The 15,291-nt window shown below is 44.1% G+C and overlaps 1 protein-coding gene across 2 annotated transcripts in view; it reads right to left on the bottom strand.

Moving 5' to 3' along the window:
* LYST (lysosomal trafficking regulator) overlaps positions 1-15,291 on the bottom strand; it is a 568,355-nt gene that overhangs the window by 215,523 nt on the left and 337,541 nt on the right. For both annotated transcript variants that reach the window (XM_077486620.1, XM_077486621.1), the window contains exons 26-27: positions 13,329-13,495; positions 490-630 (exon numbers count right to left, since the gene is read on the bottom strand). In XM_077486620.1, the coding sequence (XP_077342746.1) occupies positions 490-630; positions 13,329-13,495 (308 nt within the window). The remainder of the gene's footprint in view (positions 1-489; positions 631-13,328; positions 13,496-15,291) is intronic.

The raw sequence follows: 15,291 nt of genomic DNA, 5'->3' as shown, positions 1-15,291 counted from the left end.
GAGGGACCAATAGTAGTGCTGTTAATATCAATGGTAAAGTCATGCGGAAATATCGGGGAGGAGGAAATATTACAAGCTCAGTTTTAGAAAGATTGAGTTTGAGGAAGTGATGTGACATCCATACTGATGTGTCGCTCAGTAAGTTTGTGATACGTGAGGAGATTGAGGGGGTGTGTTGAGGAGTCAAAAGATCTGGGTGTCCTCAGCATAGAGGTGATATTGGAAGCCATGGGAGGTTATCAACTGGCCCAGGGAAGAGGTATAGAGAATAAGAGGAGCCAAGGATAGAGCCTTGGGGTACCCAAACATAAAGAGGAAGGAGAGAGGAGGAGATGCTGTTGTATGTGACACTGAAAGCGCAATGAGATAGGTAGGAGGAGAACCAGGAAAGAGTAGAGTCATGGAGGTCAAGGGAGTGGAGTTTGAGGAGTGAGAACTTTTCTACTGATTAAAGTAAATTACTTTTTTATAAATTGTTTCCTCACTTACCAGTTGTACTTTTTTTTTTAGTTTGTTTAAATTGAGAAGAATGGCTGAAGCTGCTCACATATTGGGAGTCTTGATATGAAGTTGTCTTTATAAACTCAATTGCTGAATGCAAAATTTTGAACTGCATTAAAACTGCCATGCCTATATAGAAAAAAAAACACAGATGAAGCAAACTATGTCATAAATAGTTATTAATATCAATGCATTTTGATCATTCCTATAGAATAAATATATAGGGAACCGCAAACACAAGTTACAATTTAGAGTACATATTTTTTGTAATAGCATTCTTAAAATAATTTGTAAATGCATTCACAGCTCATCACATCAAGATGCATGTACATTTCTGGCAGATTAGGAGAGGGAAAAAAATTGGATTTGAATGCAAACATGAATAAAATTTATAACAGAAAATAACTTTATATATGAATGGTAACTTTTGCCATTTTGAAACCAACACTGTTCTTTTTGTTCCACTTGTCATGTTGCTTTAGCGGACATTATACGAAGATCTAAATATATTGTAACAATAATATTCTAAAATGCAGGTACTAATGTTGATTGCTTGCAGGCTTCATTTGCACAGTACCTGCTATCAATGCTCCACACACAGCAGGGTTCGCCTATTCCAGTTGATTCGCACTGGGAGAGTGAGCTACACCCATTGTACACTACTTAAAGGGGTTGTAAAGTCAAATGTTTTTTTATCTTAATGCATTCTATGCATTAAGATTAAAAGACTTCTGTGTGCAGCAGCCCCCCCCCCCCTCCCCTCTTTCCAGCAATGTCCACGAGTGTCTCCATCTGAGACTCACCCTCCTGATTGGCTGAGACACAGCAGTTGCGCCATTGGCTCCCGCTGCTGTCAAAGTCAGTTCGCCAATCAGGAAAGAGTGGGGACAGGGTTGGGCCATGGCTTCGTGTCTGAACGCACACAGGGAGCTGCGGCACGGCTTGGGTGGCTCATAGCAAGCTTGCTGTAGGGGCACTCGATAGGAGGGAGGGGCAAGGAGAAAAGAAGAGGGACCAGAGAAGAGAATGATTGGGATTGTTCTGTGCAAATCCACTGCAACTGAGTTGGTAAGTATGTTTGTTATTTTTATATATATATATATATATATATATATATATATATATATATATATATATATATATATATATATATATATATATATATATATATATATATATATATAAAAAGACTTTACAATCACTTTAAGAAATGAGAGGAAGTCACTCTAAATCAGGGGTTCTCAAATTTTTTAAACAGGGGGCCAATTCACTGTTCCTCAGATTGTTAGGGGGCCGGACTATAGTTTGAAAAAAATCAGAACTTTTTCCGATAAACACTGCACATATCTTATTATGTTGAATGCAGGGATCAAGAGTGTGTGGCGCTCAGAACGCAGGGATCAAGAGTGTGTGGTGCTCAGAATGCAGGGATCAAGAGTGCATGGCGCTCAGAATGCAGGGATCAAGAGTGTGTGGCGCTCAGAATGCAGGGATCAAGAGTGTGTGGTGCTCAGAATGCAGGGATCAAGAGTGTGTGGCGCTCAGAACGCAGGGCTCAAGAGTGCGTCGCACTCAGAACGCAGGGATCGCGCGCGGGGGGGGGGGGGGATGGTAGGCTGTGTGAAGGACAGTGTTGACAGTGTCCTCCGCCCCATTCACATCACCTCCTCACACACGCACACACACACAGCGGTATCGTCTGCCCCACTTTCCCCTATAAACAGTGACCACCCCCCTCCCATAGCAGTGTCCTACCAGCCAAGAGCAGAAGGCAGCACAGTTCTGGGCAGAGGCCGGGAGTGGGAGCCAGCAGAGTGACTTTCCACATTAGCAAGCTGGTGATTGGTTGCCCTCTGTACTAGCAACCAATCACCTGTTTAACTTCAAAATTCATTTTGGCCAGCTCCCCCTCCTGCCCTCCACTATTCACTGATGTAGACCAGATGTAGTTGACCTTCTATTTTTAGAAAAGTCTATTAAGCTCTAAAAACATATCCCTCAGCAAATCCCTCAGGCGCTGAAAGAGACAAACTTCCTAGATTTACTAGGAACAATGGTTTTCCACCAGACCAGCCTCCCCATTCATGGAAGATAAGGGTATTTAAGACAGAATCCTCCAATAGTGTGAAAATAGGATTTTTTTTCTAGTTTACCTGTGAAATCCTTTTGGTGGAATACATCACAGGACACAAAGCCAGTTATTATAACAACTACTTGGGTTATATGCCACCTATAGGTGAATAGACACTGGTAGATCAAACAGAAATTCCTCCCCTATATAACCTCTCCTACACAGGAAGCACATCAGTTTTGTAGCGAGCAATAAATTCCCAAAAGAGGGGAGGGCCCTCTGTTACATAGTCAGGTTGAAAAAAGAAAGAAAAAAGTCCATCCAGCTCAACCACAAAAAAAAAAAAAAAAAAAAAAAAATCTGTGTCCCAAGAAACTTATTTTACAGGTCCGCTGTGCTGATCCCTGATATGCGTACACATACATGTTTTCTAAGACTCTTGGACATAGTTGCATGCTCTTAATTTGAACAGACCAACTCTGTGTATCTAACTGTGGATATAGTGCCTAAATTCCTACAAAATACTCAGGTGTTTTGGTCTCTGAGTTTCCCCCATGGGGGGGCATACTTAACTGTGGCCACTTGCAAGCCTCATGGGCCGGGGCTTTTCTCCCCATGGGGCGGAGGTGAGCGTAATTCCCAAGCAGGGTTCGGGATCATCATTGGGAGAATTCTTTATTTCCTTCTGTGCTTTTTAACAAAGAGAAGTCTCTGGATAAGCGAGCCACCTTGGTGGAAGGGAAATTTAATAACCCCCTGAAGAAGACCATAACCTTTAAGGTCGAAATGCATTGGGGCATTTTATAAACATCGGATAGTATAATTCTAATTCATCAATACTGTGAGGGAGTACCCTCTGATGTATATTGTTTATCAGTTATATCACATGGTATGATCTACTGTTTGCTTCCCCTTCTTAGTCCAAAATGTCTCGCATTATGTACACCAGAGCTCATATGCTAGTTTCACACAGATGGGAGTAGCCTGGTGCTTCTCCAATTCGCGGTGCAAAAGTTTTGCCCCATCAGTAAGTGTCTGCGACACAAGTGCTTTGGCCAGTACTGGTCCTATTGCTGACCCCACAACCGTAAACAAGGAACAGGCCACTGCCTCGGCCTTCCTGTCAGTGGGGTCCTTAAATGCAGGAGTCCCCTCTACCGGGATCGTGGTTACTTTGTTTAACCTGGATACTGGGGGGTCCACGACCGGAGGAGCCGACCCTTTTTTAAGAAGGCTCTCCTCAAAGGGGTAATGCACCGCCATTCTTTTTGGGACCGAGAAGGTCCGTTGTGGGCTTCCCTATTCCTTGTATACGGACTTATCGAAATAAGTCAGACACGGACACACCTTAGGTGTATGGGCTGGCTTACGGGACCCAAAAGGGGCAGCTACTTCAGCAGAGGAACCTGCTGTATCCTGACTTTTCAGGGTATCACGCACAGCTGTGATAAGTGCTCCAACTAGCGCTTTGTCTTGCGCGGACCCGGACGGGGACTCATCCTCACTGTCCGATTGGTCCTGGTCTGCGTCATCGGAAGCAACAGAGCAGGGGCCACCAGTCTCAGCGGGGCCAGAGTCTGCATCAGAGCTCTCCCTGGAGGGGGGGGGGGGCAGCAGGGGCCGCCTGCACACTGCCTCCACCCTGGCAACAAATGTTTTGTTTCAAGGACCGCCGACAAAGCGTCCAAAGGCACTGCACTGTTTGCAGATGAGCCAGTTGCAATTGCAGGGAGTTCTGGGGAAGAAACTCCAGTTTCTGAAGCCATGCTGACCCACCCTGTTCTGTGCCGTTCAGTTACAGGTGCATGTGTCCAGTATTAGGTCCCAGGTGTCCAGAGTGAAAAAATGTGCTGTTCTGAGCAGCAGGGACCAGTGCTGAGCATAAAAAACACGCTGGACTGCAATACCTGACCATGCTTTTCACTGAGGCACACCAAAAATGGCCGGCAAACTGTACACAGTGAAAAGACAGAGAAAATGGCGTCAGAACAGTGCTAAGGCGATCAGCACATGCAGACCTCCAGACACCCAGCCGGAAGACCACAGACATTCAGGGACACAGACACCCAGCGCAGCCCCCCATCTAAGGTGAGAGCCCCCCCAGGGGAACCCTGCCTGCAGGTACACACTCAGCAGTCCATCATGCAGTATCCCCCATTGGGGGGGGGGGGAAATAGGGGCAGGGAGAGAAGAGAGGGACCCCTTAATTGGCCTCCCGGTGAATGCCCAGCTGCTCTATCCCGCCGGGTCAGGGAGAGCTGTACTTGCCATCTGGACGAGCTGGGGACATCCCATCACAGACCCACTCTCTTAGCAGCACGGGGTGGCACACTGTGACAAGTACATTGGTAGTCTGGTCATATGTGTGCCCCGGAGCGTTGCACTCCCCGGCTGCCCCTGGAGCCTGAGGGGCATGTCGTCGCCGACCCAGCGCGTAACTAGGGTCTGCACATGCTCAATGGCCAGGCTGGGGAGACTACAAGGATCTAGATTATCCAGCCTGTCACCCAGCCGGCTGTTGATAGCAGATCAGAGGTTCTTAACAGCTTGTGCAAAAGGCAAACATTCAGCAAAAAAATCCCAGGGCCGATGGTCCCGCAGGGAGACTAGGTCCATCTCCTTGACTATGCAGAAAAAAACTGAGCTGCAGGAAGCAGGCTGAGCAGTTATTACCAGAGGGACCGCCCCCTGGGCGGAACTGTAAAGTTTTTTCACATGTATAACATGTTCTGCCTAGTACTCTCCTGAAGGTGGCGTAATAACCCTATGGTCAAGATTACTGGAGCTGTGTCCGTCAATGAACGAAAGAGAAAAAATATTTTCAAGCACTTCAATTGAAGTTCCCGAAGCTGGCTTCCAGGGGCTCAACAGTGCTGAGATACTGGACTCAAGACCATTAGGTCCTGCTGGACTGGGAATGTCCAAGGAGCTACCCCCACAAGACTAGCTATGTCAATGTACCAAGCCTCCTGGGCTAATTTAGCCAACAGGAATATCAGTGTTACCACCTCCTGGATTCTTAGTAAAAGATGTGGCAGAAGTCAAAAAAAGAGGAAAAACATCAAATAAGGGAGAACAGGTCCTAAGGTGTTACCAGTACATCTACCCCTATTGGCAGTGGGACCCTCGTCCCAGACACACCTGTCCCAACTTGTTGTAGAACTTGGAATCTAGTAGATTCACCTGTAGCATTACCCCTGCCACTATTCTATACCTGGAATATGTATTGGTGATAGAGACAGCACTTGTACTGTCCCAGATAGAATGGGGTTCACCTCCCTGAGTCGCATGACCTCTGGTGCCGCCCTGGTGGTTGATACATATGCCTGCAGAGACATTTCCCAACTGAGTCTACAACTTGTTTGTCCCATAATCCATACTGGCCAAAAGTTCCAAGATACTGATGGACAGTATTCTTTCCTGTGGAGTCCAAGCCCACTGATCTGTAGCCACCCTCAAATCAACTGGAAAGACTGGCATCAGTGGTCATCTTCCAAATTCCCAAAAAGGAAAAATATCAACCAACAACTTTTGCTCTGCAACACCACGGGAACAGCGCTTACCAGCAATCCAATGCCTGGGTCTTCAAGTTCCAGACAGAGAGAATGATCCTCTACCAAGACCTGAAGTAGGACTGTACGTAGGGAACGTGCTTCAACCTAAACACAACTTCCTCCTGCAGTAATATATCGAAAGACCCCCTTGAATCGACTGTTTCCTGAGCAAAGATTATTGAAGTAATGAGTATTGAGGATGTGTCTTCAGCAAGCCCAGAACTGGGGTTAGATGCTTTGTGAACCCTTCAGAGCTGTGGCCAACCCAAAGGGAAGATTCACAAAAAGAACGACTTTACACTGCAATTACAGAAACAAACCGACACATGAAGACGTGCGTTTACAGATGATTATAGACCCCGAAATCTACCTCTTGCAGAAAGGTCATCACTAAACAGGTCTAGCCCATCTGAAACTGAAGTATGCTCAGTGGCTTGAGATCTGAAGCTAGACCTTTTATCCCCATTTGGTTTTGGAACTGCTACCATTTAATTGTCTCACAATAATGAGGCCATGACTTCTGCTCCAAGAGCCAATGCAAGGCTAATGACTGACGCCTCTGTGGCAGACAAAGACAGTCCCAAAAGGTGCACTTAACCTACCAGGTTTCTGCTAGCTAAAGAAGGAGCAAACCAACTTAGAGACTGACCTAAAAACCCACTCTCAAAACACTGCAGCCTCAAATGCCTCTTTCACTTGGGAGGGAAAAGAAAAAAACAAAACAAACAAAAAAAAACAAAACTTTCAGCCCCTGGTATTCCTGGACTAGTTTCCCATCCAAGTACTAACCAGACTTGATCTGATATTAGGCGCCACAGTGGTTCAGATACCCCTGATGCCATTGATCCAACAGGAGACAAAAACACTGCCGGGCGACTGGACCCGAGGGTGGTGTACCTGACACCCCCGACCACCTCTCCCTTCTGCTACTTTAGCTGGTCTAATAGGTACATAATAAAGTGACTATATTAGACAAAAAAATAATATAGTTCCACAAGGATGCAGGCCTAGACAACGTTGGTCTACCGCTACACAACATCGTAGATATGCAGGTACCCAGGTATGCTGTTATGTAGGTAACTAGGAATGCAAACACACAAGTATATAAGTATTCTTGATGTTCATGCATTTACATATGCAGAAAAATGCAAAAAAAACTAAACAGTTTAAATGTAAATAAACACATTTATACATGCATTTATCGAATATGCCTTTATGCGTTTATTCAACACTTATGCAAATGTGCTTATGCAAAACATGCGTTCATGCATATATATGCAAAAATGTGTCTATGCGTCATGTGCCACATGCAGACACGAGTCTATGTGACACGCGTAACATGTCTTACGCAGACACAAGCCCATGCCTTACCCGAGCCTATCAACGTGTCATGCTCCTTACGTAGACATGAGTCTATGCGACATGTATCATGTACCTTATTTGTCATCTGGTTCACGCAGACATCAATCTATGTTACATGTTACAAGTGCCTTACGCAGACATGGGTCTATGAGACAAGACGCGCCTCATGCAGACATGTTTTTTGCATGTGTTTTTAGCAAAACATATGTTTTTTTTTTTTTTTTAGAAAAACAAGCTTTTAGCAACATAAGCTTTTCTCAAACTTTTAGTAAGCATGAGCTCTCAAGCAAGCATCTGGCAATCATAAACTTTTAACAAACATAAGCTTTTAGCCCAGTTTGCAAGTATGCATCTGTTCAACTGCACCAGGCCTCATACTAATTTTGTGCCAATTGCACATTATTCTGGTGACACACCACTTTAAACAGCACTGCTAGGGCTGTATTGACTTACAGTTGTACAGGCCCCCCAGATTAAGCAGCAAGTATGCAGTATATAATCATAACTTTTCTGGCCACACAGTTCTCCCATAGTAAGTACTTACACTTCACTAGTATCCATGGAGTGCCGTTGTCTCTCAAGAGGCCCGGCTGAATCTGCAGAGCCACCTCTCCACTTCCTGCCTATATGAAAATAGGCCCCTGCTCCCTCTAGTGACTGGAGGGCGCCGGGGCCTATTCCATATAGGCCCTCTGCCGCATCTCTGCATGAGAGACACATATATTGAAACAGTCCTGGGGGGGCCTCCATGGAATGCTCTCTCCTTGCCTTGGGGGAATTTGACTACATAACCCATCACGGCTAGTGGATATAGCCTTCATTAATGGTTCTAGCCTCCCTTCCTGCTATGCACCTTAGGAGACTTTAGGAGGCCTCCAAAGATGTCTTGGTGCCTTTCTCCAAGCACAAGTAACTTCAACACCTAACCACACTTTTAAGCTTAATATGGCGTCCTGAGGTAGGGGTCTTTGCGCCCCCAACGTTTTGTCAAAATCCTCGAAAGGAGGCAATCAGTCTCTTTCTGGTTACTTAAACGCTCCAGATCAGGTCTTAGTGCCTCAATGTTTTAACTGTTATGTGCCCCATTGTACTAACGCTTCTGTTACAGGTAGCGCCGTCTCCTTTAAACCCGATGGTTAATATTTGGGAACGTGGCTCCCTGGCCTATTCTCATTTTTCAACACTCTGGTATACTGAGGAGCTTACCCAATTCACTTCAGTTGCCCACATTGATTAGTCCCCCCCGGGGAGATACAGGGGTATACTATTGCTGGGCCCTATGAAGAGGCCTAATCCTTAAGTGGGCAACCAACCCCTGGGAAGGAAGGCAACTTCCTCATAGTAGGCCTTCACCTCTGCCCCTCCCCCCTTCTCCCCTCCTACACAATCACCCTCCCCCCCCTCCCCTCATCCCTGCCCTTCCTTCCTTCGCTCCTTTTCCTACCCTTCCCCCCCAATCCTCTTGCCCCCCTCCCCAGGCTCCAATCTCCAGGTTGCCCCCCAATCTGGTTATGGCCTGCATATTAGCAGTTTGATATTTGTTTTACTGTCATGTTATATTGTTACACATGGTTCCGCTTTTATTTTTTTTATTCCTTTTTGTTGCCATATCTAGTCGTTGTGAGGGAAGAAAAAGGAAACCCTTTTTGGCTTTTTGTTACTTAATCGTTTAAGGCTTCTCATCTGTACATTAATGCCGGGTGGGTGGGGATTGCCGGAGCCTCCTTTCCTAGCTTTGTCTATCCAAACACCTTCATAGGCCAACGCTCAATCTCTGGGAATTTTTCCTGGTGAGCATACTAGCAATTTGCTACCTCCTTAGATTACTTATTCCTCACTTCCTGCTCCTCCCCCCTTTTTCCTTTGTCTCTCTGCCCTTCTCATCCTCTCTCTAACCCACCCTTAAACCTCCCTCTTCCTCCCTCCTCCCCCCCCTTTTTTTTCTCTCCTTTTCCTCCGCTTAAACTATGGATGAACTGAATGTGATTTTGCTTAATGCCAAAGGTCTTAATGTCCCAGAAAAGAGACGTATGCTCTTAAAAGATCTTCACCGCTTTAAGACAAACATGGCCCTCCTTCCAGAGACCCACTTCAGATGTGACAAACTTCCCATTCTTAAAAACCAAGCCTTCCCTGTAGCATACCGCTTGACTAATGCGGCCACGAAATCTAAGGGAGTTTCGATACTGATCTCCAGTAAGGTGCCCTGGACTTGCTTAGATTCCGTGTCAGATCCAGCGGGCCGGTTCTTATTCCTGAAAGGCATGACTGGCGGTGTCAAAGTTATCTTAGTAAACCTATACGTCCCTAACATACACCAGGATGCCTTCCTGGAAAGGACTATTGGGAAACCGTTGAATTTCTCTAAGGGGCAACTGATTGTGGTGGGAGACCTTAATGTCGCAATGACCCCCACGGAAGATACTTCCTCAAGAAGTTTTGCCGTTCCTCCTGGTTCTTGTAAATGTATTGATAACATCCTACGCAAAGCCCAACAAGTAGACGTCTGGCGCATCCTCCACAACACAGAAAGGGACTACACATTTTACTCTAGAACGCATAAAATATATTCACGATTGGATTACTTCTTAACCCCTTTAGCTTTAGAAGACTCCATCATAGTCGAAGAGGTACAGGGGGCAATTGTGGCAAAAAAACCCGGAAAGTCCCTGGCCCGGATGGTTTCACTATCTGCTATTATTAAACCTTTACAATGTCCCTGATCTCATTCATGGTTAAACTATTTAACAAATCCCTAATTCTCCCTTTGCAGCTGACTCATTACAAGCCCACATCACGGTTATATCAAAGGAAGGTAAAGATCCAACTTAATGCGGGAATTATAGACAGATATCCCTGCTTAATACTGATATTAAGCTGTTCACCAAGATACTAGCGAATAGAATCCAACATCTCCCCCATCTAATCCATTTAGATCAAGTAGGGTTCATACCCAAGAGAGAAGCTAGGGATAACATCACCAAGGTTCTGAATCTTTTACACACAGCAAAAAAATTCTGTACTCCTTGCATGTTCCTGGGCATGGATGCGGAGAAGGCCTTTGACAGGGTAAATTGGGCCTTTATGTATGCAGTCCTTCAACATATTGGACTCGGCTCTAATATGTTCCAGTGGATCTCATCAATTTACATGGGACCCACGGCTCGTGTAAGGGCTAGCGGAGTATTATTGGACCCCTTCCGGATCTCCAGTGGAACGCGACAGGAGTGCCCGCTTTCACCCCTCGTCTTCGCCTTGTCATTGGAACCCTTCCTATACTCAGTTAGAAGAAACCCAGATATTAACGGCATATCGATAGGTAACCTTCAACATAAAGCGTCGGCATACACTGACGACATGCTGTTCTCCCTTACGAATCCTGTGATATCCATCCCAAATCGAGGCGATGGGCATCAATCTATTACAGACTCTTAAAACACAACTACAATCCAATTTCAGAGTAAAATGGAACAATGAGGCCCTGACATACTTGGGCACAATTATCCCTACTTATATATCGAAGGTATTTGATCTAAATTTCTCCCCACTACTCACAAAGGTCTGAACGCTTCTTAATAAATGAAACTCTGGGTTGCACTCATGGTTTAGCGATGCAATATCCTCAAAATGAGTATACTTCCTACATTTTTATACCTTCTACAGGCTTTACCTATCCACATCCCATCCAATTACTTCCAACAAATACGAAAGGTATTCTTTGAATTTATTTGGGCCCATAAACACACCAGACTGAAGAGATCCCAGCTTATGTTGCCGAAATTATATGGGGGATTGCCGGTTCCAGATGTACATAAAAAACTTCCAGGCGGTTCACCTCGGTAGACAGGTGGATTGGTATAGGCACGGGCACCTCAAGCTATGTGTCCAGTTAGAACAAGATCAGTGCGCCCCTTCCCTCTGAATAGAGCTCCATGGTGCTACGATTTCCTACCTATTACGGTAAAGTCTCACCCTTTGCTTGGTCAGACTGCAAGGGTTTGCCCCCTCTTGTTTAAAACAGGGTCACTCTCATCGGAAACTCCTCCAATCTTCCCGATCCTGGGAAACCCAGGCTTTTTGCCGGGTTACCAGGAAGAACCATTTAGGAACCTACAACTCAGGATATACACAAGCCTCCCATTTCCTAAAACAAGGACTGGCCGACACTCCAAGATTTAATAGACCCCCTGGGGACATTCCGCCTTAAGTTCTGGAATGCCCTCCAACTTTCCCACTTCCTCAGAGCTCTTCCTCTCTGCAGCAATTTTGACCAACCTCTCACAACCTTAGAGGAAATTTGCTCAACGGAAGTGGCATTCCCACACCTGCTCTCGTGCATGTATAATCTTCTGATTACCCCCCAGACTCACACTCCCTAAGCTGCATAGCTGACTGGGAAAGAGACTTGAATCGCATGTTTAGCCTGAAACAAAAACAACACATTCTCCATTTCACATATAAGTCATCAATCTGCACGAAAACGCAAGAAACCATTTTAAAATCTTAAACAGGTGGAATAGGACACCAGCGAGACTAAGCAAAATTTCAAAACGTTACTCCAAGAAGTGGTCACTTTGGAACATGTTTGTCTACTCTAAGGAGGGTCACACTTTGTTCAGAAGCACAAACTCAGTCTAAAGTGTCTTTGGCAAGATACTTTGGTCCTAGAGACCGGTCTAAACCCCCCCCCCCTTTTTTTTCCCCCTTCTTCCACCTCTACTTTCCCTATCTAATTTCTCCTTGGTCTATATTCTTACTTTGTCTTTCTTCTATCCTTTATGCTCTGTGTCTTCACAGAAGCAGCTGGTTTATGGTATTTTTTTTTTTAATGTTATGTAAAAAGAAGGGGATGGGTCACATGGGATCACTGTACTGAACAATATTCCTTTCATTAGAGCTGGTCAACTGATGGTTTTTAACATCTTATTATTTCTTTGGTAATGATCTTTGTATGTTCTGTACATGTCGGTGTAATGTGTACCCCGTGTTCAGAGTCCGCGGACCTCTCCCTTTGTCTAAATAAAAGATTTGTAAAAAAAAAAAAAAAATTGCACTTACACAGCTGTATGAATAGAATAAAAAAACAAAACAAAAACAAAAAAAAAACACTGTACAGTAATCTCGCCAGCAACACATCCAAACCCACGCCTCCGGGATCAGTAGGGGCACGGTGACATCTGCATGCAGCTCTGCCCCGTGTAAGTGCTATTTTATATTCTAATAAAATACCTTGGAGGCTTTTACACTATTGGAGCATTCTGTCTTTCTTACCCTTCTGTCCGGTGTAGGGGAAGGCTGATCTGGTGGAAGACCATTGTTCCTGTCATCAGAACTAGTGTCCCCAATAGAAACTTTCCACTCTATCCCTTTTCTGGAGACAACTCAAAATCACTCAATATAAGACAAAAGTTTTCTCTTAGTACATTTTTTCAGGTATGCCTTGTATACCCCAAAGATAACCGAAGCTTTGGTATCGATTTCCCCATATGATAAACACTGCAGTGTGTAGCCTAAAAAGCATGTTTATTTCCCCTAGCCCAGCTCAAGTAATGCTGTATTTGGCAGCTGAGGACAAATTAGGTTTAGGTTCAAGTTTTCTTTTTTTTCTGTGAGCCAGCTCGAGCTAACCAAGCTGTATTGCAAGGAAATAGTGTTACCAACCTGGCTGAGCTGTCTGGCAGAGTTTTGTACATCTCAGGACTGGATATTGACAAATGCAAACACAGTGGCAGGTAAAACAGCTCCCGTTAGTGTATTCAGCTGATCTTCCCTACTTATATGCAAAGCAATTTTAATTCCACATCTCATTCGAAAGTACAAATGCACTAAAAAAAACTTACATTTTAAGTTTTCGTCTTTGCTTTCAGTTAAATATCCAAGTAGTATAATTAAATCTTCAACAATACGAAAATACTGAGATCCAGAGGAACTGCAGGCATGGATTGTGACAGCTATCAGCAGCTGCTGCAAATCACAAGCAAGTAAAATGTATTCATCCAAGGAGATACTAGAAGACATAAATCAGAAAAAAAAATTCTCTTGCAGTGATGATTAAAAATAAAAATGTATATAATTGTTTATGCACATTGAAGGACATTCCCCAAGTAATCAATTTAGAATGCATTCATTCCCCTGCATCACAATTGCTGCTTACCCTTTGTTTATGTTTACACCCCCACCCTCAGCCCTGATTAAGTAATGCACTAGGCAGCAGCAGTACAAGTACAAAATGACATCAAGCGTCACTCATTCAAAATAACTGAGGACAAAAAGACTGAGGACATTCTTCACCTGCGCTGCTGACTAGTGAATGACTGAAAGGGGGCAGGGGAAGATGTAAACGTAAACCAAGTATAAGCAGTGACCTCAATGACTGTTTATGTAGTTATTCCAACCCTATATTGACACAGGCATGTAGAGTTCAGATAAAAGTGTTTGCACTACTAATCATTTTTTTCCCCCCAGCTCGAGCTTTAAATGACATGTTTAGATAAGAAAAATGTGAAACTAAAATTGTTATTAGATTAAAAATTTTTATTTTTAGGTACAGTGGATATAAAAAGTCGACACATCTCTGTTAAAATGTCAGGTTTCTAGGATTTAAAAAAAAATAGATAAAAATAAATAATTTCAGAACCTTTTCCACCTTTAATGTGACCTATAAACTGTAGAATTATATTGAAAAACAAACTGAAATCTTTTAGGGGGGTGGGGGGGGAGTAAAAAAAATAAGGTGGTTGCATAAGTATGCACACCCTCTTATAACTGGGGATGTAGCTGTGTTCAGAATTAAGCAATCACATTCAAACTCATGTTAAATAGGAGTCAGTACACACCTGCCATCATTTAAAGCGCCTCTGATCAACCCCAAATAATGTTCAGCTGTTGCAGAAAGGTCTTTCCTGACATTTTCTTAGTCACATACTACAGCAAAAGCCATGGTCCGCAGAGAGCTAACAAAGCATCAGAGGGATCTCATTGTTAAACGGTATCAGTCAGGAGAAGGGTACAAAAGAATTTCCAAGGCATTAGATATACCATGGAATACAGTAAAGACAGTCCTCATTAAGTGAAGAAAATATGGCACAACAGTGACATTACCAAGAACTGGACATCCCTCCAAAATTGATGAAAAGACAAGAAGAAAACTGGTCAGGGGGGCTGCCAAGAGGCCTATAGTAACATTAAAGGAGCTGCAGGAATAACTGGCAAGTACTGGCTGTTTGGTACATGTGACAGCAATCTCCCGTATTCTTCATATGACTGGGCTAAGGGGTAGAGTGGCAAGACAGAAGCCTTTTCTTACAAAGAACATCCAAGCCCAGCTAAATTTTGCAAAAACACATCTGAAGTCTCCCAAAAGCATGTGGGAAAATGTTTTGCGGTGTGATGAAACCAAGGTTGAATTTTTTAGCCATAATTCCAAAAGATACGTTTGGTGCAAAAACACTGCACATCACCAAAAGAACAAAATACCCACAGTGAAGCATGGTGGTGGCAACATGTTTTGGGGCTGTTTTTCTTCAGCTGTCGAGTAGAGGGGATTATAAACCGTTCCAAATACCAGTCAATATTGGCACAAAACCTTCAGGCTTCTGCTAGAAAGCTGAACATGAAAAGGAACTTCATCTTTCAGCATGACAACGACCCAAAGCATGCATCCAAATCAACAAAAGAATGGCTTCACCAGAAGAATACAGTTTTGGAATAGACCAGACCTGAATCAGATTGATGATCTGTGGGGTGACTCGAAGAGGGCTGTGCACAGGAGATGCCCTTGCAATCTGACAGATTTGGAGTATT

This window comes from Lithobates pipiens, unplaced genomic scaffold (assembly GCF_037356315.1).
Source record: "Lithobates pipiens isolate NorthernLeopardFrog02 unplaced genomic scaffold, aLitPip1_a1.2 Scaffold_18, whole genome shotgun sequence".
NCBI classification, from domain to species: domain Eukaryota; kingdom Metazoa; phylum Chordata; class Amphibia; order Anura; family Ranidae; genus Lithobates; species Lithobates pipiens.
The sequence above is the reverse complement of the archived record's forward strand: the minus strand, read 5'-3'. Positions and strand labels throughout refer to the sequence as shown.